We start from the raw sequence: 23,343 nt of genomic DNA, 5'->3' as shown, positions 1-23,343 counted from the left end.
TGTTTGGTTTGTCATTTGAATAAAATACAGATTGACTAACAGCTATCTGACTGATGTATGGACAGGGAAGCAAACATTTACATTTACATTTACATTTATTCATTTAAAGGAAATTTATCTTACAGGGAGAGTTCAACAGCCTGTACATGTTGGTGAATGCCACGCTGGGGATCAAAAACACAGACCTGTTTGAACTGAGCAGCAGTGACAAGACCAGAACTGTAAGTAATACCAAGTGTAAGTTTTGGTATTGTGTGTTTGCATGTACTGTATGCGTACATTTACGTTCTGCATGTGTGTGCTAATCAGGTGAAGATCCAGGTTTCGAAGGAGACCTTAGGAGGAATCCCTATTTGGATCATCATCATCAGCATCCTGATAGGACTGCTGATCTTAGCTCTTGTCATCTTCGCTCTCTGGAAGGTAATATTGCCTGAGTAAGACTGCAGCATAGAGTATTTCAAATCTTCAGATACCATCTGTGGCAGCTTGTCACTGCAGATCCAAAGGAATATACAATATGTAGTTCAACATTTTGGGATGGGAATTAAGGGAATTTGCTTTCTTGCAGTCACTTGAGAATATCTATACCACTTTCATGTCTGTGTGTTAAATATGAAGCTACAACCAGGAGATGGTTAGCTTAGCTTATCACAAAGAGTGGACACAGCTAACCTTACTCTACCAGCACCTCTGACTCCCACTCATTAACATGTTATATCTTGTTTGCTTAATCAATACAAAAAGTGTGATTGCTAGAATTTGTGGTTTTATGCAGGGGTTATATGTTCCCAGCCATGAGCTTTTGGGAGACTGAGGTTTAACTAAAAGCAAAATAAATAAATAACAAATACATAACCCCCCCACTGAAAAAAACTAATTAACTAACTAACTAAGCACTAATGTTTTTTAAGGGTTAAACAAAGGGGATATAATTTGTTGATTAGCGTTTTATTTTTGGACAGAGTCTCTGGGCTAGTTGTTTCTTCGTTTCCAGTCTTCATGCTGAGCTAAACAGCTGCTGGCTGTAGCTTCATATTTCACAGACAGATAAGATATCGATCTTCTCATCTACATTAAGTCTCAACAAAAAGAGGAATCAGCATATTTCCCTAAATACTGAACTATTCCTTTACTATTAGACAGTGAACGATCACATTCATATAGAGTATCTGTTGTTTTGTAACTGAGCTTTCCGCTCCTTCAGATGGGCTTCTTCAAGAGAAAATCCAGGGACTACGCAAAGGAGGAAATTATGGACTGAGGTATCCAAACATCCAACAGCAAGCAGCTCTGTGACCGACTGCTTCCAGAGCCAACAGGTTGCACAAAGTGACAGGCAGACTTTTAAACAGGCAGTCGGACAGACTGAGGAGATGCCATAAGACCCACAGACACCTCAGTGCTACGACACAACGATCTCGAAAACACAGTTACCATTGACTGTGTCCTACTCACACCTGGGTCAGATAATGTTTGCAAATACTTCCCAAACCTTGTCCTTTGAGGAGCACTAGGTTACAACACTGAGGCTATTTAGATGGTCACATCAACAGACCCCCACTCTATACCTTGTTATGAAGTTTTTGCATACACTATTTGTGCTAGATCAGAGTTTTTCTTGCAGACATACAGAATACATCAAGTCAGGTCAAGCAGTTCAAGAAGAGGAGCCAGGGAGGAGGAAAAAAACATCACTTAACAGGCATATATTGGCAAATAGAATAAATCTGTATTACATACAGTAGTGTTACAAACCCTTCAGAGCTACGACAGCTGCACTCCAGCTTTAGAGGACAAAGTACTCAGGTTTTTCACACACTTTCTATGTCATTACAGCAACAATTTCCAAAGGTCTATTTGCTTTACATGTGTTGGAGCGGTCTGTCTGATAGCATAAACTCTTGTTTTAAAACTCAACTCAAACACTGTATCCTTAAGCATTTTATAGAATTTTTTTTGGTTTGGTATTTTTGCTGAATTTTAACAATGTAACATGGCACATCCTCAAATTCAAAATGTTGGCCAAAGACACTGAGCTGAACAAAAGCATTATTTTAAGCAAAAGTGCAGTCTGTTCCTTTTATTTTTTTTTTATACTTTAATCTTTGTTAAACCATTCAAAAACTAAAAAAGATCTTGTCACAACTCCGATGTTAAATGTAATTAGTGTCACCATGGTGACTGAGGGATACAGAAAGAAAAAACAAAACCAAAACTCTGATTGTACTGTGTATATAAGTAAATGCTTAAAATGTACATAATTCTGTTGTTCGCTATAATTCATGTAATTTAAGAAATGTTATGCATAAATCTTTTTTTTGTGATCAGAGAAAATGATTTTGCTCAGGTGCTACAAGTATCATGAATGAAGACATTAACATTTAACATTTAAAATAACATTATCTGGCCTATCCCACAATTTCAAAGCTGATGCAAATATGTAAATATTATATTTTGATGAGAAAATAAAAGAATAGTTATTCTGTTCTGAAGATATACATGAAGATGAGGGTTTGTTTCCACTACTTGGGTTTATTTGATTGAAATTGATGTTTCAAGCCTGGTGAAAGACTGTGTTTTGAATGCAGAGGCTTTAACATCATTGAAAGAAGATGCGACTAACGGATTCAAACCTTTTTAATTTCTTCCTATGTAGAAATATATGTGTCACCATTCACCAGCAGTTGCCATATGGTATATGGGATTAATTGGTCGGTGGTTTGTAGTGCAGACAAGCTACAACATGTACACAAAGCATTAGCATACCGTAGGCTCAATGTCACCCCATATGCGGTACACAGTACCTTACAAAGTTATTACAAAATTTTTGTCTTGTTTTTGTTTTCAGAAGTTGCACAGCTACACAATATGTTAAAAAGAGATTATATTTTATATTGGAGGGACTGGGTTTCTGCCTCTTTCTTGACTTTTTCCCTTACTGTCAGACAATAAACCAGGGAAGACAGCAAGAACAAGAAAGAGAGGCAGCTTTGGAATATTTAAATACTCCTCAGCACTGACTCTCCACTCTTGACATGAAGCACATGTAATAAATTGTATGTACAGAATGTGTAACTTAGTCATTTTAAGATTGTATGGCTACATCAGGCTTATGCACGAGGGTGGAGTCACAAGTCTGTCTTTGTTCACTTGAGGTGGCCTCGTATTCTTTTCTCTCACGTTACCCTTTCTTAACTCCTGAAAAAGGGTGAGGCACAAAGGCACAAAGTGAGAGTTGTGAGCTCCACCCCAGCCTTCTACACTGCTGTGAAGTCTTCATTGTAATGCACTGGTTTGTAAGATTGTATGCCTCCTCATCAGTACAGAAATGAATCTTATGTACAAAAATAAAGACTTTTAAGGAAAGAAGTACTTGATCTTTTGCTTTTGTTTGGACAGTACATCTTTTTTTTAAAAATCAGAATGTATACGGAGCTGTTATTAGTTGTGCCAATTAAATGCAAATCAATAAATTTATCTCTAACTCCTGACAATTATCCTTACATCAAAAGAGTAAACTGACTACATTAGCCAACAGTGACATGATTAGTGTGTTAATCAGTTAGTTGATGGAATGTAACTATATACTTTTACTAGTACTGTACTACACTTTTGAGGTACTTGTCACGCTCTGCCGGTTGGCCATCCTTTGTGTTTACTTTTGAGTTTGGTATCTGCCTTGGTATGTTGAGTTTTGGGTTCTGTCCTGTCTTGTGTCCAGTATCTGTTATATAGTCTGCTTTTCATGTCTAGTCTCTGTTTTCCTCTGCTCTCTCTCTCTGCCTCGTTAGTCTCATGTCTGTCACCTGTGTTGCTCCCGCCCTGCTCGTTAGTCCCTGTGTGTGTATATATACCTGGTGTTTCTGTCTTGTCCTTGTCCGGTCATTGTTCATGTTACCCCCCAGTCTGTCGTGTGTGTACTCTCTGCCTGTAACCAGCCTTGCTTGTCTCGTCTCCCGGTACCTTTGGATTTCAGTTATTCAGCCACTCACCTGTAAGTGTGCTCGCTTTTGTTTGTTTATTAAAACCCTTCGTGTACCATACCTGCCCCGCTCTGTGTCCTGCGTTTGGGTTCTCCAACCTGCCTCCACACCACGATCGTGACAGAATGACCGGACCCGTTAAGAGCCCAGCAGACACACTAACTGAGGAACAGACTGACGTGCTGAGGGAGCTTCTGACGCTGAGGAATATGTGGTATGGGGCTAGTCATGTTAGCCATAAGGCAGCTATCGTGTCCCTTGCCTGGAAGAGCCTGGCTGCTCAGCCAGGAGCAGCAGACTCTCTCCCTGGGTGGGTTTGTGACTTCCTCCACACCTCAGTCAATCCCCCAGCCAAGTCCTCATCAGTTCCTCAGTCTGTTAGCCTGCAAATGGCTAACACCCGGACCGCTAGCCTCCGGCCGTCATCTCCCCGGCATGCTAGCCCTCCGCCTGTCCTGCCTGTTACCTGTTTGGCTGGCGCCGCTAGTCCTCCGCCTGTCCTGCCTGTTGTCTCTTCGGCTGGCGCTGCTAGCCCTCCGCCTGTCCTGCCTGTTACCTGTTCGGCTGGCGCTGCTAGCCCTCCGCCTGTCCTGCCTGTTACCTGTTCGGCTGGCGCTGCTAGCCCTCCGCCTGTCCTGCCTGTATCCTGCTCGGCTAGCGCCGCTAGCCCTCCGCCTGTCCTGCCTGTATCCTGCTCGGCTAGCGCCGCTAGCCCTCCGCCTGTCCTGCCTGTATCCTGCTCGGCTAGCGCCGCTAGCCCTCCGCCTGTCCTGCCTGTATCCTGCTCGGCTAGCGCCGCTAGCCCTCCGCCTGTCCTGCCTGTATCCTGCTCGGCTAGCGCCGCTAGCCCTCCGCCTGTCCTGCCTGTATCCTGCTCGGCTAGCGCCGCTAGTCCTCCGCCTAGCCTGTCCGTCCGCCTGCCTGCCCTACCTACCAAGGACTCAGGGACTATGACTCTCCTGGCCTACCTGACCATGAAGGCCAGGGAGTCAGAGGCAGCACGGGCAGCTAGGCTATGGCCTGATAGCCTGGAGGCTAGGCTTTCCCCGGAGTCGTCCTTTGAAGGGATTCGCCTAGCCATCTTTTCGGGTTCCCGTGGTGGTCATCGGAGGCGACGAGGTCACCATCAGCGACCCGTCGGCAACAAACCTGTCCCCTGGCTTGCTAGAACGGCTAGCCGCCTGCCTGATTCCCGGCCCGCTAGCGCTGCTAGCTCCACATCAGACCTGCCTGATCCCCGGCCTGCTAGCGCTGCTAGCCGCCTGCCTGATCCCTGGCCTACTCCTGCTCCCAGGTCTCACTCTGTCGTCCTACCGACACCTGTTACTGGTCCCTCATCGAAGGTCCGACTGACACCAGTTCCTAGGTCTCCGTCAGTGGCCAGACCGGTTCCCGCTCCCCGTGCCCCGTCGGTGGTCCGACCGGCACCTGCTTCGCCGGTGGCCCAGCTGACTCCTGTTCTCCCGTCGGTGGTCCGACAAACACCAGCTCCGTTGGTGGCCCAGCCGACTCCTGTTCCTAGTGCTCAGTCGGTGGTCAGGCCGACTCCAGCTCCTCGTGTCCGGTCCATGGCCTCCAGCCCTGCTGTCCAGTCGGTGGTCAGGCCGACTCCAGCTCCTCGTGTCCGGTCCATGGCCTCCAGCCCAGCTGTCCAGTCGGTGGTCAGGCCGACTCCAGCTCCTCGTGTCCGGTCCATGGTCCCCTGCCCTGCTGTCCAGTCGGTGGTCAGGCCGACTCCAGCTCCTCGTGTCCGGTCCATGGTCCTGTTTTGCTCTCCTGGTCTACTCGGTCGACCTCCGGGACGGCCTCCTGAACTGTGTTTTCCCCCTGATTTGCTCAGCCTGTCGGGTCGTCCTCCAGGACGACCTCCTGAACTGTGTTTACCCCCTGATTTGCTCGGCCTGTCTTGTCATCCCCCGGGACGACCTCCTGAACTCCGTGACCCCTTTGGTCTGCACGGCCTCCTGGGTCGCCCTCCGGGACGGCCTCCTGAACTGTTCTGCCCCTCTGCCCTGCCCTGCCCTGCATGTTAGGCCAAGTGCCTTACCTGCCCTGTTTCCTGGGCATGATCTGCCTGTTGGGTGGTTCCCCCGGACTGTTTTGTCCCCTTGGCCTGCTTGTGCGACCTCCCGAACTCTGTCGCTCCCTTGCCTTGCCCACTGGCCACCCTCCTGAGAGTTCCTGGTCTGGCCCTCCTCCTGTCCTCCCTCCGCCCACCCTGGCTAGACTTGCCCTCCTCCTGTCCTCCCTCCGCCCACCCTGGGCCGGCTTGTGCCTTGATTTTGTGCTGTTTTGTTGACCGTCTGGAGACGCTCGTCGGGGGGGGGGGTACTGTCACGCTCTGCCGGTTGGCCATCCTTTGTGTTTACTTTTGAGTTTGGTATCTGCCTTGGTATGTTGAGTTTTGGGTTCTGTCCTGTCTTGTGTCCAGTATCTGTTATATAGTCTGCTTTTCATGTCTAGTCTCTGTTTTCCTCTGCTCTCTCTCTCTGCCTCGTTAGTCTCATGTCTGTCACCTGTGTTGCTCCCGCCCTGCTCGTTAGTCCCTGTGTGTGTATATATACCTGGTGTTTCTGTCTTGTCCTTGTCCGGTCATTGTTCATGTTACCCCCCAGTCTGTCGTGTGTGTACTCTCTGCCTGTAACCAGCCTTGCTTGTCTCGTCTCCCGGTACCTTTGGATTTCAGTTATTCAGCCACTCACCTGTAAGTGTGCTCGCTTTTGTTTGTTTATTAAACCCTTCGTGTACCATACCTGCCCCGCTCTGTGTCCTGCGTTTGGGTTCTCCAACCTGCCTCCACACCACGATCGTGACAGAATGACCGGACCCGTTAAGAGCCCAGCAGACACACTAACTGAGGAACAGACTGACGTGCTGAGGGAGCTTCTGACGCTGAGGAATATGTGGTATGGGGCTAGTCATGTTAGCCATAAGGCAGCTATCGTGTCCCTTGCCTGGAAGAGCCTGGCTGCTCAGCCAGGAGCAGCAGACTCTCTCCCTGGGTGGGTTTGTGACTTCCTCCACACCTCAGTCAATCCCCCAGCCAAGTCCTCATCAGTTCCTCAGTCTGTTAGCCTGCAAATGGCTAACACCCGGACCGCTAGCCTCCGGCCGTCATCTCCCCGGCATGCTAGCCCTCCGCCTGTCCTGCCTGTTACCTGTTTGGCTGGCGCCGCTAGTCCTCCGCCTGTCCTGCCTGTTGTCTCTTCGGCTGGCGCTGCTAGCCCTCCGCCTGTCCTGCCTGTTACCTGTTCGGCTGGCGCTGCTAGCCCTCCGCCTGTCCTGCCTGTATCCTGCTCGGCTAGCGCCGCTAGCCCTCCGCCTGTCCTGCCTGTATCCTGCTCGGCTAGCGCCGCTAGCCCTCCGCCTGTCCTGCCTGTATCCTGCTCGGCTAGCGCCGCTAGCCCTCCGCCTGTCCTGCCTGTATCCTGCTCGGCTAGCGCCGCTAGCCCTCCGCCTGTCCTGCCTGTATCCTGCTCGGCTAGCGCCGCTAGTCCTCCGCCTAGCCTGTCCGTCCGCCTGCCTGCCCTACCTACCAAGGACTCAGGGACTATGACTCTCCTGGCCTACCTGACCATGAAGGCCAGGGAGTCAGAGGCAGCACGGGCAGCTAGGCTATGGCCTGATAGCCTGGAGGCTAGGCTTTCCCCGGAGTCGTCCTTTGAAGGGATTCGCCTAGCCATCTTTTCGGGTTCCCGTGGTGGTCATCGGAGGCGACGAGGTCACCATCAGCGACCCGTCGGCAACAAACCTGTCCCCTGGCTTGCTAGAACGGCTAGCCGCCTGCCTGATTCCCGGCCCGCTAGCGCTGCTAGCTCCACATCAGACCTGCCTGATCCCCGGCCTGCTAGCGCTGCTAGCCGCCTGCCTGATCCCTGGCCTACTCCTGCTCCCAGGTCTCACTCTGTCGTCCTACCGACACCTGTTACTGGTCCCTCATCGAAGGTCCGACTGACACCAGTTCCTAGGTCTCCGTCAGTGGCCAGACCGGTTCCCGCTCCCCGTGCCCCGTCGGTGGTCCGACCGGCACCTGCTTCGCCGGTGGCCCAGCTGACTCCTGTTCTCCCGTCGGTGGTCCGACAAACACCAGCTCCGTTGGTGGCCCAGCCGACTCCTGTTCCTAGTGCTCAGTCGGTGGTCAGGCCGACTCCAGCTCCTCGTGTCCGGTCCATGGCCTCCAGCCCTGCTGTCCAGTCGGTGGTCAGGCCGACTCCAGCTCCTCGTGTCCGGTCCATGGCCTCCAGCCCAGCTGTCCAGTCGGTGGTCAGGCCGACTCCAGCTCCTCGTGTCCGGTCCATGGTCCCCTGCCCTGCTGTCCAGTCGGTGGTCAGGCCGACTCCAGCTCCTCGTGTCCGGTCCATGGTCCTGTTTTGCTCTCCTGGTCTACTCGGTCGACCTCCGGGACGGCCTCCTGAACTGTGTTTTCCCCCTGATTTGCTCAGCCTGTCGGGTCGTCCTCCAGGACGACCTCCTGAACTGTGTTTACCCCCTGATTTGCTCGGCCTGTCTTGTCATCCCCCGGGACGACCTCCTGAACTCCGTGACCCCTTTGGTCTGCACGGCCTCCTGGGTCGCCCTCCGGGACGGCCTCCTGAACTGTTCTGCCCCTCTGCCCTGCCCTGCATGTTAGGCCAAGTGCCTTACCTGCCCTGTTTCCTGGGCATGATCTGCCTGTTGGGTGGTTCCCCCGGACTGTTTTGTCCCCTTGGCCTGCTTGTGCGACCTCCCGAACTCTGTCGCTCCCTTGCCTTGCCCACTGGCCACCCTCCTGAGAGTTCCTGGTCTGGCCCTCCTCCTGTCCTCCCTCCGCCCACCCTGGCTAGACTTGCCCTCCTCCTGTCCTCCCTCCGCCCACCCTGGGCCGGCTTGTGCCTTGATTTTGTGCTGTTTTGTTGACCGTCTGGAGACGCTCGTCGGGGGGGGGGGGTACTGTCACGCTCTGCCGGTTGGCCATCCTTTGTGTTTACTTTTGAGTTTGGTATCTGCCTTGGTATGTTGAGTTTTGGGTTCTGTCCTGTCTTGTGTCCAGTATCTGTTATATAGTCTGCTTTTCATGTCTAGTCTCTCTGTTTTCCTCTGCTCTCTCTCTCTGCCTCGTTAGTCTCATGTCTGTCACCTGTGTTGCTCCCGCCCTGCTCGTTAGTCCCTGTGTGTGTATATATACCTGGTGTTTCTGTCTTGTCCTTGTCCGGTCATTGTTCATGTTACCCCCCAGTCTGTCGTGTGTGTACTCTCTGCCTGTAACCAGCCTTGCTTGTCTCGTCCCGTCTTGTCTCGTCTCCCGGTACTTTTGGATTTCAGTTATTCAGCCACTCACCTGTAAGTGTGCTCGCTTTTGTTTGTTTATTAAAACCCTTCGTGTACCATACCTGCCCCGCTCTGTGTCCTGCGTTTGGGTTCTCCAACCTGCCTCCACACCACGATCGTGACAGTACTTCCATTTTATGCTACTCTCGACCTCTACTCCACTATATTTCAAGGAAATATTGTGTATTTTTACTCCACTACATTTATTTGATACCTTGAGTTACTACTCACTTTGCAGATTTAGATTATAAATACAAAATATAAATCAATTAACACATTATAACAGATTATTATTGTTGAAATATTATTGTGAACCAGGTTCAGGTGTGAAGAAGTTTCGGGGAGACTGATGAAGACTTATCATAGCGTGGCTCCTTGAGCCCGGCCAAGGAGATACAGTGCCATTTATGTTTCTCTCTTCCACCTAGTGCCTGTAGGTTTCTCGATGAGATCATCTTTAACCAGCCTTAACCTAGAACAACAAATCAATCAATCTATCTATGCTACGTCATATTGGAATCTATTACTCTCCATGAGTCGTACTCTAATCTGTGGACTCAGTAAGTTATTATAAACATTCTTGTAAAACTCAACCTCGTAAGATTCCAAAAGAACACGGATATCTGCAAGCCTGACGCCTGAGCTACTGTCTTTACCTTATCAGTCTAACTGTCATATCCCTAACAAGGACAGATAGATGAGAGAAATAACTAGAGCTGGAAGGTCAGCGAACAGTTGTAGGGTCACCTAATGACTCCAACCTGTCTTACCTTCTTCTTGTTACGTCAGTTAAGCCCTCTAAGAATATTCTTTAACAATTATAAGTGAAACAACCCAGCAAGATAAGAAATTAAAAATGGCTCCACCTTTAACAGCTTCAACATCAGTATATCATTAATTATAGTCAGGTATTATAATATATGATTCGGAAATAGGCAAATTTGAATTATGAGTAGTCTGCTAATACTTTTGTACTTTTACTTGAATGCAGGACTGTTACTTGTAATAGTATAGTTGTACACAGTGGTATTGTAACCTTTACTTAAATCAAAGTTCTGAAAACTTCTTCTACCACAGTTGATAATCAATTAATCATTGAAGTCACTCATCAAAAAACAGTTTGTAACAATTTACTTTGTTTCGTCTGTGTGGTTTATTGTACATACCATAAATGGTTCTGTTGGTGATGAATAAAGAGTTGGTTTGTTATTACAGACAGTTTATTCATTGCTCCTGTTCTGTGTGAGCCCTTTTCAGTTTTACAAAGGTTGTTTCAGATGATAGATTATTCCCATGTCATTCCAGTTTAATTTGTCTTGCAGCTGAAAATTTGCATCACATCCTCATCTTTTTTGCTATTTTTGTCCTCTTAAATTGTTGTACCCTTTCTTCCTCTGTAAACTGTAAACTTGCATTAAATAATAAAAAAATATGTGCTTAAGCTTGTCTTTCTTTTTTTGTTTTTTTCCATTAAAATATTAACCAGTTGGCATATAGATATACTTAAAAGGTTTATTAGGGATGTTTAGGTTAAATAGTGGCTGAGGAGAGTGGTGTAGCCTACTTCTGTACAATTTTGAAGATTCTGAAGTATTTTACTTTAGTATTTCCACTATATTCTCTTTTACACTTTTCTCTACTGTACTCCATTTCAGAGAGAAATATTGTTCTTTTTACTCCACTACATTTATTTGACAGTTATAGTCACTTTGAAGACAAACAAAACATCAACTGAGAAAATCGAATCCATTATTGATTTATAAATAGTATATAAAGTGCACTTCCACCATGCAGCTACTACATTAAAATGCTACTTATGCAATTATGCATCAATAATAACAATAATCCAATAATATAATATATATAATGTTGATAGGGGCCATTTATCTGCATGAGTAATTTTACTATTTAAAGTATTTTGCTGGTGAAAAATTAAAAAGGAAAAACATTTTGACCAGAGTTTTTAAAATAAGTGATAAGATATCTGGAGAGTTAATAGAGAGAATACATGTTGGTCCTTGAAACAGAAAAAGTACTTAATGGAAAAGTAAATCATCATTATTTTATATTCAGCATTTGTACCCACTCAGACAGTTTGAGTCCAGTTTTCTTTTTATTATTATATTTGTGAAACATATGGTGTTTATTCTTCTCGCTGGCCCTTATGCTTTTTACTTTGAAATGTTTTTATTTATATACTGGTTCAATAGTATGTTTATCTGCTGTACACTACCTCCTCTTAATTAACAAAATGCAAGTAGGCTACTCAAAATTGTACTTAACTAGGCCTACAGTACTTGAGTAAATATACTGCTTTCCACTGATAAAATATCATTAGCCTGTATAGGCCCAGTAGGCTACATTTTGCAGTTTACTTGGCTCCGTATACTTAATAATAGTAATATTATAAAGGAGTATTTTCAAATGTTCTTATTATTAGGCTACTTTAACTTAAGTAAATGATCCCAAAACTTCTTCCCTCACTGGATGAGGTTTCCTCAGTGAAAGCGTCCCATTGCTGAAGGTGAGATTCCTGCGAGGCCAAGATGAGGGCAGTGATTCCCCAGACTACCGAGTTTACGGCCCGAGAGTGATTTCACGTCGGAGAGCGCCGCCTGGTGTTCACCCGCAGCATTTCGCGATAAGTGACACTGGGAGGGGAAACAGAACAAACTGTAAGCTGCTGTCGGATCCATCTTGCTCGAAAAAAGAAGCGAGGGTGAAGGCTTTTTTTCAGTTTAGTATCTACAAGGCTGTGTTTCCCCGTTAACGGAGCTGGGGAGCCCAAGGAAGGGCTGTGTCACTGTTTGTAGGATGTCCCGACATGAGGGTGAGTTGATAAACAGGTCCGCTGCGCCTTAGTTGGTGGCTACATTACCTGAGCTGCTAGCTCTTAAGCTAGCTTTGCTAAGTGCTTAGTCAAGTCAAGAGAGGGGGGGGTGTTGCGGATATCCCGGCTCGTTTTCAGGCTTGTACCCACACGCATACTTGCCATCAGCATCTCTGGTGAACCTATATCTCTGGTGTCTGCTAATTTGGGGCAAACGGTCACAACTTCTCTTTACCTGTTCGCAATGATACGGCAACATTGCGGAGCTTAGCAGTTAGCCGTTGCTAGGTTCTGCGTTACCTTACGTTAGCTGAGCTAGCGAGCAGGCTAATGCATGCTAACATAAGGAGTCTTTGGTGTAGCTGGGACTTTATGTTGCTTATACTTGCGCTTATAAACCCATTAGCCGTGCACTGTGATATTTCATAATACAGATATAATCGTATTTTGCTTACATTTTGGGTAACGTGTTAGTTGAAGAACCCGCTGCTGTAATGTTAGCGCCATACTGTCCCGTCTGGTCACATAACGTTAACCTAATGTTGTTAGCGAATGCACTGTCATCAAGAAGAAGACAGAAAGTCTGAGGCCTTAGACCATAAACCAATCACCAAGTTAGCTAACTGGCAGGCTACTTGCTAGCTAGGGTTAAGTTACGGTATGTTAACTGCAAACCAGATGGGACTGTAAGTGTGCCTCAGTTATAACGTTAGTTGTAGCAGCTGTATCTTGTTTAATCACCTCAGAAGTTGCTGTTCTGGATTTCAAACATTAGCATAACACAGTTAAATAGCCCCAACAGGGCAAAGTAAAATGATTTAGTAATTTGCTTTACCCTGTTTAAAGTAGGACAACAAAGATAACGTTAGCGTTAACGTTACTTGTTAAATTGTCCCGAGTGGGCAGGCTAGTTCGACTCTGCCGTGAGGACACACACTGATCTTCCAGGCTGTCAGGTGGTACTAATACCTGTCAGACCAACCTTTATCAATACTTAGAGCTGATACTTGCTATTGCCAAACCAGTTGGTTTGTTTGTTCAGGCCTGGGTTTGGTTAGTAAATGTTACCTTTTGTGGATAATTTCTCTGTACTTTGAAGCTTTTTGTTGCAAGATGTCAGATCAGTCCCAACAGAGGAAATTCCCTCAATACTTGTGTACCTACTATTCAACGTTTGCCAAATAAGGCGTTTTTTTGTTTTTTCCCTTCAAAGGAAATGTAAGTGAGGCAGGAGTTGGAATATTGTGTGTAATGATAACTTTGATGTGTCATAGAAAATAACTGTCTGTGCCTGTAGAGTAGTAAGCCAGTGCTTGAATATTTCTTCACTGTAATCATTTAGTAAAGTGTGGACAAGCAGATGCAATAATATTTAATATAATGGCATGTAGTAATAAGCTGTTTGGAGAATATAAGAAATGTCTGACATTATCTTTCTCTTGACTAATTTAGTGTTGCTCTAGATGAATATAAATAGCAATATGCTATCCGAAAAACATGTGGACAGTGCTATAAATGAGTAACAAAAGCTGTAATGAAGGGAGCTTTCAGATGCGTCATATGTTTGTGGCATGCCTCTGTGAGACCTTGCTTGTGAAGTTCACTGGAATGCCAGAGTTCTTCATCGCTGCCACTTGTGGGTTGGTGCCACTCCAAAGCACATGCTTATGTGAGTGAGACTGGCCTACAGAGAGAGATTGCTTTCTCACAGTCAGTCTTGCAGACGCATTTATAAGGAATTTGTAACTTTATTGCCAGGTGCACGTGTTTGACGTACCATTTTTCATTTCTCTTTTGCAGGTGTGAGCTGTGATGCATGTTTAAAAGGGAACTTTAGAGGAAGAAGGTTCAAGTGTTTAATTTGCTACGATTATGACCTGTGCGCATCGTGCTACGAGAGCGGAGCCACAACAACAAGACACACCACAGAGCACCCCATGCAGTGTATATTAACCAGGGTAGACTATGGTAAGGACCTGAAAGCCCAGACAGAAAGTTGTGTGGCTTACTGATCATACACAAATTTATCATGCCTATGTGGTGCCATGATTATTATATTTTATGACTTCACTGTAGGCCTACTGTGTGATTACAAATCATTCGTCACGTTTTCTCTCATGATTTATGGCATTTTGTTGAGTGTAAAATTGTGCTGATGCTGGTGCTTATGTTTGTGTAAATAATTAAAATATTGATTGACAATAACGGTTGCTCTGTTTGCTCTGTTTTTGCAGATCTGTATTATGGAGGAGACACTTTTTCAGTAGAGCAACCCCAGTCATTCACATGTCCTTACTGTGGCAGGATGGGCTTCACAGAGACGTCCCTACAAGAGCATGTCACCTCTGAACATGCAGAGACTTCCACCGAAGTGGTGAGTATACTGCACACATTAAGGGATAAATGTACAGATTTTGAACTGTAATTTTGTGCACTTATACTTCCAAATTGTTTTTGTAGCTGTAAGCAGCTCCAGCAGCCTAATTTACTTCTGACATCTACTGACCTACTGTATATTGAAGTCATTAGATGGAGACCTTTTTTTTAATGTAGTCTGTTGGCATCACTGCAGTCTGTTATTGCTAATGAGCGCTGCACTTCAGTCAGCTAAAATGACTTCCCAGAATGTACACTCAGAGGATATTTATGGATTACTTGTTGTCAAATCAGAACTTTCATGAGTGTTTTCCACTGCCGAATAAAGTGAGCAAAGCAAGGGCGCTGCTGACAGTACTGAGACCTACCTGGCGGACTGGCAGGTAGTGTGTTGGACTGTCTGAGGAGTGATAGGGAAAAAAAGAGCTTTGTAGCCCAAGGGGGGAGCCAAAAAGTGGTCCAGTTCATAATTTTCATGTGATGTCACATTCCAAAGAAAACGCTCCCTTGGAGGACAAAAAAGACATTATTTTCCGCTGCATACCAACCAGGAAGCAAGTGATACACTGTTACTTTTACTGTTACTGTTACTACTCTGAGTATGTTACTTTTTGCGTTGCTAAAATGCTGGATGGCCGTCGTGCTTTCGGATGCACTAATTGACGAGGAGACAAGCCTGAGCTGTTAGGTGAGGGATTCCCTACAAGGTAAATGTAAACATTACCACAGTCGTGTGCTAGCAGGGACCTGGCGGTTTTTAATGGCGGAAATTCATTAGCTGGTGCTGTTTAAGGATCGCAAGTGCCCAACACTTGCAGTTTGTTTCCATATCTACCTTTTTCATGAGTTGAGAGGTGATCCAAATAAAATTTAACAGATTTGTGGCGTCTCTACGAGGGAGTTCAGTGTGAGCTGCTGTCTTGCTCTGTTTTTTGCCCTCCAGGTGCTTTGATGAATAAGGTTGGCGCTATTCTGTACTTTAATTATTTTCAATGAAGTCCAGTTATTAAGTTTTTCCATCTCTCAGTACTTTACAACCCACCCATGTCTGTCACTCAGCCTCAAGGCCATTTGTTCCTACTAAGGATGCAACAACAACAAAAAAACGCAAATTAATATATAGTTTCACTTTTTAGAACAGCTAAGTAATATCCTAAAACAGCTGAACGATGTAGGTCTTAACAAATGTTAATATGAGTAAATGGTGCATTTGTTTGGGACTATTTTCAGCTGTGGATTAATGCACGTTTGGTGCACTAATGAGTATTTTCAGCAGCAGGATGGTGTATTTGTGATTGACTGAAAATACAGTGCCCGTGTTCATTGTAAAGAAGAAACATGTCACCCCGTGCAACAATGTGGCTCATTCATATGCTTTTAATAGTTTTTAGACAACAATGGACCTCTATGGCACAGATGATAAGGCATATCAAGGACTGGCTACACAGGCAATACTTGCTACTAGGTTAGTTGAATGTCAATGGGATGCATTGACCATGAGGAAAATGTACAAAATTACCATCCTTGTCTTTTAGATAGTTTTTGTTTTTTGGTTCATCTATGAAAAAAAAATAACGTTGCCAACAGAAACAAGACGGCAGTGAAAGAGGAAGTGTTAACCTGTTGTATGTATATGGCAGTTAATGTACAGGATGTCATTCACAGTGGTGTTATATTGAGAATTTATACACAATAGAAACTGGTACGTGTGGGCTGTGATACAGGCTCTGTGGAGCGATTGGCTGCACAGCCAACACTTGTTAGTAAGTCAGCTGAATGTTGGTTTAGTCTTTCAGTGGGAATCATTGACAATGAGGAAAATGTACAACAATTCCATCCTTGTCTTATAGATATTAAAAGACAAAAACAAACGGTGCCAACAGAAACAACACAGCAGTGAAAGAGGAAGTGTTAACCTGTTGCTGGCAGGATGTCATTTACTGGGCTGCTATATTGAGAATTTGATGCACAATAGACACTGGTGTATACAGGCTCTGCAAGCAAGAGAATGTGATATTTAGTAATTGTGGGGGCTTATTTATGGTGAAATGTTCTGTATTAACTAGGGCTGAAGAATTTATTGAAATTTTATTGAAATCGTAATATGGCCTACTGCAGTTTTGAAATCAAAGGAGGCGAAATATTTGTTAAAGGTGAAATGGTTGTCAAAATATCACTTTGAAATTAAATATTGTCATGCTGCAGAGATGTTCTTGCCTACACATCATATTCTAGAGACTTAAGAACATATTTTTGTTTGGTACAGATTCCTGCAAAAATCACACCATAAGTTATCTTAATGGTTTTCAATTAAAATGAGAATAATGATGTAAAAATGATAATTTTCCCTAGTTTGTTAACAGGTTTTGGCGAGTACAACTGCATATATGGGGGAAAAAAGTTTATAAAGCCTTAAATGGCTCCAGAGAGAGGTGTGTGTATTTGATAAATAGTCTCCAGTGATGTCACTGGTAAAGACTACAAGTTTGAATAAAAAAAAATTGAAGTGAATTGGAAGTGAGCTTACCAGTAGCCTGCTCCTTATATATGCTTGAGGCTTGATGCTACATTAGGTGCTACTAGCGTAACCAGAAAGTTTTTGTAGAGGAGATAAAAGAAGATTAAAGAATCCTCAATACACCTCTATAGGGAAAGCCTGTAATGCCAAAGATGGCGGTTATCTCACCCTCCCGCTAGAAAGCCAATCATCTGCTTTTAACAGCCAAGGCAGGAAACATTTTAGCCAATTGTGCGGTTCCACTACACATGCGTCACTACTACTGCGCATACGTAGTAGGAGTAAAACCGTTGGGGAAAAATGCACCTTATTTTGGGGCAAAGTCATCAAACTTTTTTCCCAGCTATTTTTATCAGATTTTGCTGTTGATTTTATGCATGCAGTTATTATGACTGCTGAAAGACCAGTTCTGGCTCTCTCCCCATTCAGATAGGGTCTGAATGGTCTTGTTAGTCCAAAATAACTGCCTGGAGGCGTTACCAAGATGGCTGCCGAGTGGCATGACTTGCCTATAATGATCTCACCAGTTTTTGACACAAATACTTGAGAAATAAAAAAGATTATATCCCAGTTCTGCTGCTTCGAAGTTGCCCAGGTGCTAACTCAGTGGAGAACTCCTTTAACTTACTTAATTGGGTATATGTAAACAGCTCAGTAGTATAAACATTTAATGAGTGTCGAGTAGCTACTCTCAGACGTGCCACTTGTTATGAGGCTGCACACTAACACATTTGAACGGGGTAAAACCTGACTAAAAGTGACATGACCTCCCTCCTGTTTCAGATCTGTCCAATATGTGCTGCCTTGCCAGGAGGGGACCCCAACCATGTCACAGATGACTTTACAGCTCACCTCACACTTGAACACAGAGCGCCAAGAGATTTAATATCCTTTCAGTGTCTCCACACACTAGTGGCTACATAAAGATGTTTGTATATATTGTTTATATGTCCACAAAATCTTGATACATTGCGTTACATCACTGCATTTACCCTTAACAGTCCCTGTTTACGATGAGTCCAGCAGTGTTCGACATGTACGCAGGATGTTCCACCCTGGACGAGGACTGGGCGGACCCAGAGCACGACGGACAAATATGCACTTTACTAGTGGCTCCACAGGGGGACTTTCATCCTCTTCATCACAGAGCTCCACGTACACGCCCAGTAACAGAGAAGCAATGGACCCAATTGCAGGTAATAATGAGGAGTTGGTGTGCTCTACAGGTTATACTGCTCACATAGGTGGGTTGGATCCTTCACTAGTACCCTCTGCTGGTAAAAAATAATTATATACCATCAAAACCTCTGCAGTGTGCGACTGATGAGCATTCATTTACAATCTACAGGTGAAGGGTTTCACTTAGGCTTTGGTGAATTTGTATCCAAATTGGTCAAATATTTTCTTTGCGTAGATAACTTGTGTGCTCAACAGCCCGGTGTGCGGTATTATTGCATTATTCAGCAATGAAGTGAGCAATGAATTTGGTGCCCTATAGCATAGTAAGAGTGTCTGTGGATCTCACCTCACTGCAGAGCAAGCTAGCTGCTGCGTGCTAGTCAACAACATTGCCAAGCAAACTCATTTTTGCAGTTTGACAGTGTCTTTCTCACACGTAACGTTAGCTATATCGTTACCTTCAGGGCATGTCTATTAGGTCTGAAACGATTAAATCGATTACTAAAAAGCATCGGCATGACATGAAAAACAGCTGCATCAACAGGCAGTGTGTTCCAACACACTATGCTCGTTAGTTTAAGCTTCAAATGAGGTTTACCGTTCAGTTTCTCTCAACTGTCCCTCAGGATTACGTTAGTCAAACATTGCCGAGCCTGCTAGCCACATTAGCCGCGCAATATGCTAACGCAAAGTTAGCTGACCTTTAAAATAAACAGTAAAACGTACAGGCCATAGCGGTTGTTCTTGAACCGTTACAGAGCTTGTTATTGGGGAACTTTTGAAACGCTAATTTATTAGCTCACTGAAGTGTAAAGTATGAACATTGCGGTTGTTGCAATGCTTGCCATCCTCTGCGGTGGGCTTGACCAATGACGCCGTACTTCAGTTTTGCAGTTATCATGGCAGCCCTAATGCCAGCATTTTTTATTAAACCTTTGAGCATACAGAAATCACCACACTTTGGGATTATGATTACAATAAAAATATAATGGTACGCTTATTTTTATCTCATCACTATGATGTGGAGTGCATTATGTTTTCATGGTCAGGTTGAGTAGTCTCATTAATTTAACAATACAATCAAAATACCCCTATTATCCAAAATGGCGTTTTTTTCTCAGCTAAGCAACAAGTTTAACTTTAGCTAAAAACTAATTGTTTACCATCCAGGGAATGCTTTACAGTGGCCCCTAAGGACAAAACACATTAAAAGCACAAACGGATACATTAAGGGAATCTGCTCCAAGTCCAGAAATGCTAAAAGTTTTATAATACACACATAAGTGATAAAGCAAATAAGTCTTATGTTTCCACTTTGGTATGAATTTTACAGCTTGTAGCATTTTTAGATTTGGAGCCATTTCCCTCAGTGTTTGTGCTTTTGCTTTTGTATGCCTTCTCCTTAGGGGCCACCGTAATATTAAACTCTTGTTAAGGCCAAGAAGCTTTTATATGGAATTTAGTTTGTATGTGTGTATCTATATTTAACAGCATAGTTGTCATGTTTTATAAATTGACTGTCGTCTCGTAACATCTCAAAACATCTACTCTTTTATTAAGTCTGTGTTGAAATCACATGACTTTTTGGCATATTTTCCAGGATTGAATCTAGTATTAATAGTCAGGAATATTTTCAAGTCATTTTTAAATTTTATGATCTCTAATCTTTTCTTTCCTCATCAGAAAAATAAGAACAAATGTCAACCAAACCCCTAATAGCTATTCATAGTCCTGACAGTCCTTTATGTTCTTTATATCTTCTTACCGGTATCTTCAGGGTTGTCTTTTGAAATCATGACTTATTTAGAAACAGCCGACAGTGAAGCCTGTTTTTGTCTCCTGCAGAGTTGTTGTCTCAGCTGTCAGGTGTGCGGCGTGCGGCGGGGGGGCAAATAAATTCATCAGGGCCTTCAGCCTCCCAGCTCCAGCAGCTCCAGATGCAACTGCAATTGGAGCGGCAGCAGGCTCAGGCAGCACGACAGCAAGTGGAGACGGGCCGCCACGCGACGCGACGCAGCAATAACCCAGGCAACTCTGGCGCCACCAACCCTCCACCCAACACAGGAACTGCCAACACTGCCACCGTGGGTGAAAGCAATCCCTCATCCTCGTCCCACAGCTCCCAGTTCCTATTAGCACGGTGAGTTTGGCCAGTCGGTTGTTTTTATATTGTAATCTGCATCTTCTTATGGTTCTTTTTATGGTTCTGTTCGTAAGTTACTCTGTTGATCTTAAATAATAAGGTTGGTGATATTCTGTATTTGTCAACACATCCCACTCAAAGATCAGAACCAATGATACGTTGGTTCAGATCTCAGTATTTTCCGACTACCCTACTCTCAGCCCCAAAGCCAAAACAGGCCACGAATATATACTTAGGTTTTTTATGAAAGGCTAAATAATTTCTTGAAAAAGCTAGGCATGTAGTTTGTAGCAAATGTTGCTCAAACAGATAAAACGGAGCATTTATTGGGGACTGTTTTCAGCTATGGATTTAATGCGGTAGCCAGTATTTACTGCAGCAGGACGGTGTTTATTGACTCAAAATAAACTGCAGTGCCCATGTTCATCTTAATGAAGCAACATGTCACCCAGTGCTACAGAGTGGCTCACTAATGTGTGAATGAACTATATCAGGCTTTGGATACACACACACACACACAGCACTTGTCAGAAGGATCAATTCTTTATTGGTTTTGGTCTTTTCATTGTATTTGTTGACAGAAAGAAAAATCAAGAATATCACCAGCCTTATCATTTCAAGGTGACACATTTTCAGACACTGAAGCTGATCTTTAATTGCAAAGTACAATGTAATGTAGTTTTCTTTGGTAAATGTGTAAGAATGTCCAAGTTACAGATGGACAAAAAGCTGACCCCAATATGAGAACTTGGAAAACATTCATAGTTCTTGTAACAGTATAATTAGCAGTTCCTCTGTTTTCGTAAGTTTTGATCTTCTAACTTCCAGGTTTTATCAAAATAATGAGTAGTTCTTCCTAACTCTGAAGTCACAACTCAGCACAGGAAATTTAGCAGCTTTATGTTCCCTCTCTGTTGCTCCCTTTGTATTTAGGATGGAAGACATTAACTGGAAATGTTTACCTTATAATTTCATTTAAACTGAATGTTTATTATTTTGCCCAGGTTGAATGAACCTAAGATGTCCGAAGCAGAGCGGCAGTACCTTGAAGGAGAGCGCGCAGACCGCAGCCTGTTTGTCCAGGAGCTGCTTTTGTCCACACTGATGCACGAAGAGAGCTCTTCTTCCGATGAGGAAGAGCGCCGAGACTTCGCCGACTTTGGAGCCATGGGCTGTGTGGATATCATGCCTTTAGATGTGGCGTTGGAGAACCTCCAGCTTAGAGAGCTCAGCTCTACGGGGAAGGAGCCTCCGCCGCCTCCTCTTTGATGTCCGGGCATCAAGCAGACTGTGTCCTCTCTGCTGCAACTGTCAGTGATGGGCAGCAAACAGCAGCAGTCCTCCCTGGCCTCACTCTCCTTTCTCCTTCCTCTATTTTCTGAGTTTGTTTTTGGTGATTGTAATTTCAGGCCTGTCACCAGTTTTGTTACATTGTAAACAAAAATAAATGAGAGCAAGTGGGATAAATGTGCGAGTGCGCAATAGCAACTGAGTGAGCGAACGAGAGAAGAGAAATATATAAATATATAAAATATATATGAAGTTGATAATCAATCCACATAACTTTTCTTTTCTTTATCAGGTAAATGTTACAGGCAGCTGTGGCAGACCTTTGCTTCCTGTGACATGCAAACGGCTCCATATAAATACTCCACATTCACAAGTCAAGAGGGCATAGGCTCCTCTGATGAAGCTGCTGTGTGTTTATGACTATTAATAAATAAAAAGTGCTTGGATGGGTTACCATAACTACTGCATGCAGTTATTTGCAGCGTGCATGACTTTTAATGACAAGGTCATTAAATTATTTTGTTTTTTTAATATCCCAAAGCTTTCAACTGTTTTTAAATGGTCATTTCAAACCAGGTTAAGTATTGCAAATTTCTTTAGTAATTTACCAAAATGACGTGTAAATTTAACACTAACAATATATTTTGTTAGGTTTTCTTTGAGGAGATACAATGAAGAAAAAAAACAATTGGATTCCGCAGTAGCTTCTGTGTGTGTGTGTGTGTGTGTGTGTGTGTGTGTGAGCATGGGTGCGTGCACACACAGCTCCTGAATGCCTTTTCTCTGTCTGAATATGTGGAAAGCTGTGCTAACAGCAACAGAACCACGGCTACATGCATCAGATGAATACTAGGAACAGAAGAAAAGAGAGCTTTTTCTTAGATGTTAATGTTTAGTGATAAGCTGTTTAGGCACAGTATACTTTATAATTTATAGATGTACAGATGCCCAACTACAGTATATCCATTGCTCTTTCACACTTTTCTGGTATTCACTCTGCTTATATACAGGCCCAGTGTCCGGCCACGTGCTTTAAACATCTTGTATGAATTTCTTTGCTGGGTAACGGGAGCTTGAGACGCAAAGAAGTTTTGTTTTTCTTAAGAGAAAGCATTCTTTTTTTTTCTGCTAAGGTTAGCACTTTCTATTTATTCTTTCTAATGTTTGTTTTCTGATGCTTTTGAGCCTTGATATGAATCATGCCACCTTCATGCCTCTACTTTTACCCTCTATGTAAAATACAATGACAATGTGTCTTTCATAATGGTTAAGACATGGGCAGACATTTTTTTTAAATGTAAATTTAGAATACAATAAATATAAACTGCGCACAGCTTTTGATGAAACTAAGAGACCATCACACCTTTGCACCTTGTGTTGTTGTGCTTCTACAGATCCTTAAAAACTTTTTGTCCGCTCGAGGAGAGAAGATGGGAACGTTTGCAACTCTTCATCTTCTAACATTACATAATATTACTTTAACACAATTTCTTTATAAATATATAAACAGTGAATAAATAACAAATAACGCACTATATGGAGTTGTAAGCTAATATAAATGTTTATTAATCTATGTTTCTTTAATTTGAACACCTCCTGTGGGCCCCATAAATGGAGCAGGTGTACAGACAATGAGTGACACAAGTTATTGTGATTGTTTAGTATGAAAGCAAACACTAAGTCTGTGCTCACCCCATAGTCAGCAAGATCAAAC

The 23,343-nt window shown here is 44.0% G+C and overlaps 2 protein-coding genes and 1 long non-coding RNA gene across 4 annotated transcripts in view; 2 read left to right on the top strand and 1 right to left on the bottom strand.

Annotated features, from left to right (window-relative positions):
- The window catches only part of itga1 (integrin, alpha 1), a 53,460-nt gene extending 50,088 nt beyond the window's left edge, over positions 1-3,372 (top strand). Inside the window, exons 28-30 of the mRNA XM_038733783.1 lie at positions 126-221; positions 310-423; positions 1,208-3,372. Of these exons, the coding sequence (XP_038589711.1) occupies positions 126-221; positions 310-423; positions 1,208-1,264 (267 nt within the window). The 3' untranslated portion in view covers positions 1,265-3,372. The remainder of the gene's footprint in view (positions 1-125; positions 222-309; positions 424-1,207) is intronic.
- An 8,015-nt stretch (positions 3,373-11,387) lies between these two features.
- LOC119914356 lies at positions 11,388-12,748 on the bottom strand. The gene is made up of 2 exons (XR_005446764.1): positions 12,579-12,748; positions 11,388-11,944 (listed from the first exon to the last, which is right to left on the bottom strand). It is a non-coding gene; the product is annotated as an uncharacterized LOC119914356 (long non-coding RNA).
- On the top strand, positions 11,942-22,989 carry kcmf1 (potassium channel modulatory factor 1). 2 transcript variants are annotated; one of them, XM_038733615.1, is made up of 7 exons: positions 11,942-12,123; positions 13,924-14,091; positions 14,358-14,497; positions 17,801-17,902; positions 18,030-18,213; positions 20,042-20,336; positions 21,344-22,989. In XM_038733615.1, the coding sequence occupies exons 1-7, from the start codon at positions 12,108-12,110 to the stop codon at positions 21,606-21,608; spliced, it is 1,170 nt and encodes a 389-aa protein (XP_038589543.1). In that variant the 5' UTR covers positions 11,942-12,107; the 3' UTR covers positions 21,609-22,989. The 2 variants fall into 2 exon arrangements, with proteins under 2 accessions (XP_038589543.1, XP_038589544.1); XM_038733616.1 differs by lacking the exon at positions 11,942-12,123 and adding an exon at positions 12,748-13,341 and having other exon boundaries at positions 21,344-22,983.
- Positions 22,990-23,343: the final 354 nt, after the last annotated feature.

The sequence above is a fragment of the Micropterus salmoides genome, unplaced genomic scaffold, assembly GCF_014851395.1.
Source record: "Micropterus salmoides isolate LMB-PRFRI ecotype aquatic unplaced genomic scaffold, ASM1485139v1 Ms_hic_scaffold_20, whole genome shotgun sequence".
NCBI lineage: Eukaryota > Metazoa > Chordata > Actinopteri > Centrarchiformes > Centrarchidae > Micropterus > Micropterus salmoides.
The sequence above is the reverse complement of the archived record's forward strand: the minus strand, read 5'-3'. Positions and strand labels throughout refer to the sequence as shown.

Coding starts and splice junctions, on each gene's coding strand:
- kcmf1 (XM_038733615.1), top strand. Junction 18,214..20,041: donor AGCAATGGACCCAATTGCAG/GTAATAATGAGG, acceptor TGTCTCCTGCAG/AGTTGTTGTCTCAGCTGTCA. Junction 20,337..21,343: donor TCCCAGTTCCTATTAGCACG/GTGAGTTTGGCC, acceptor TATTTTGCCCAG/GTTGAATGAACCTAAGATGT.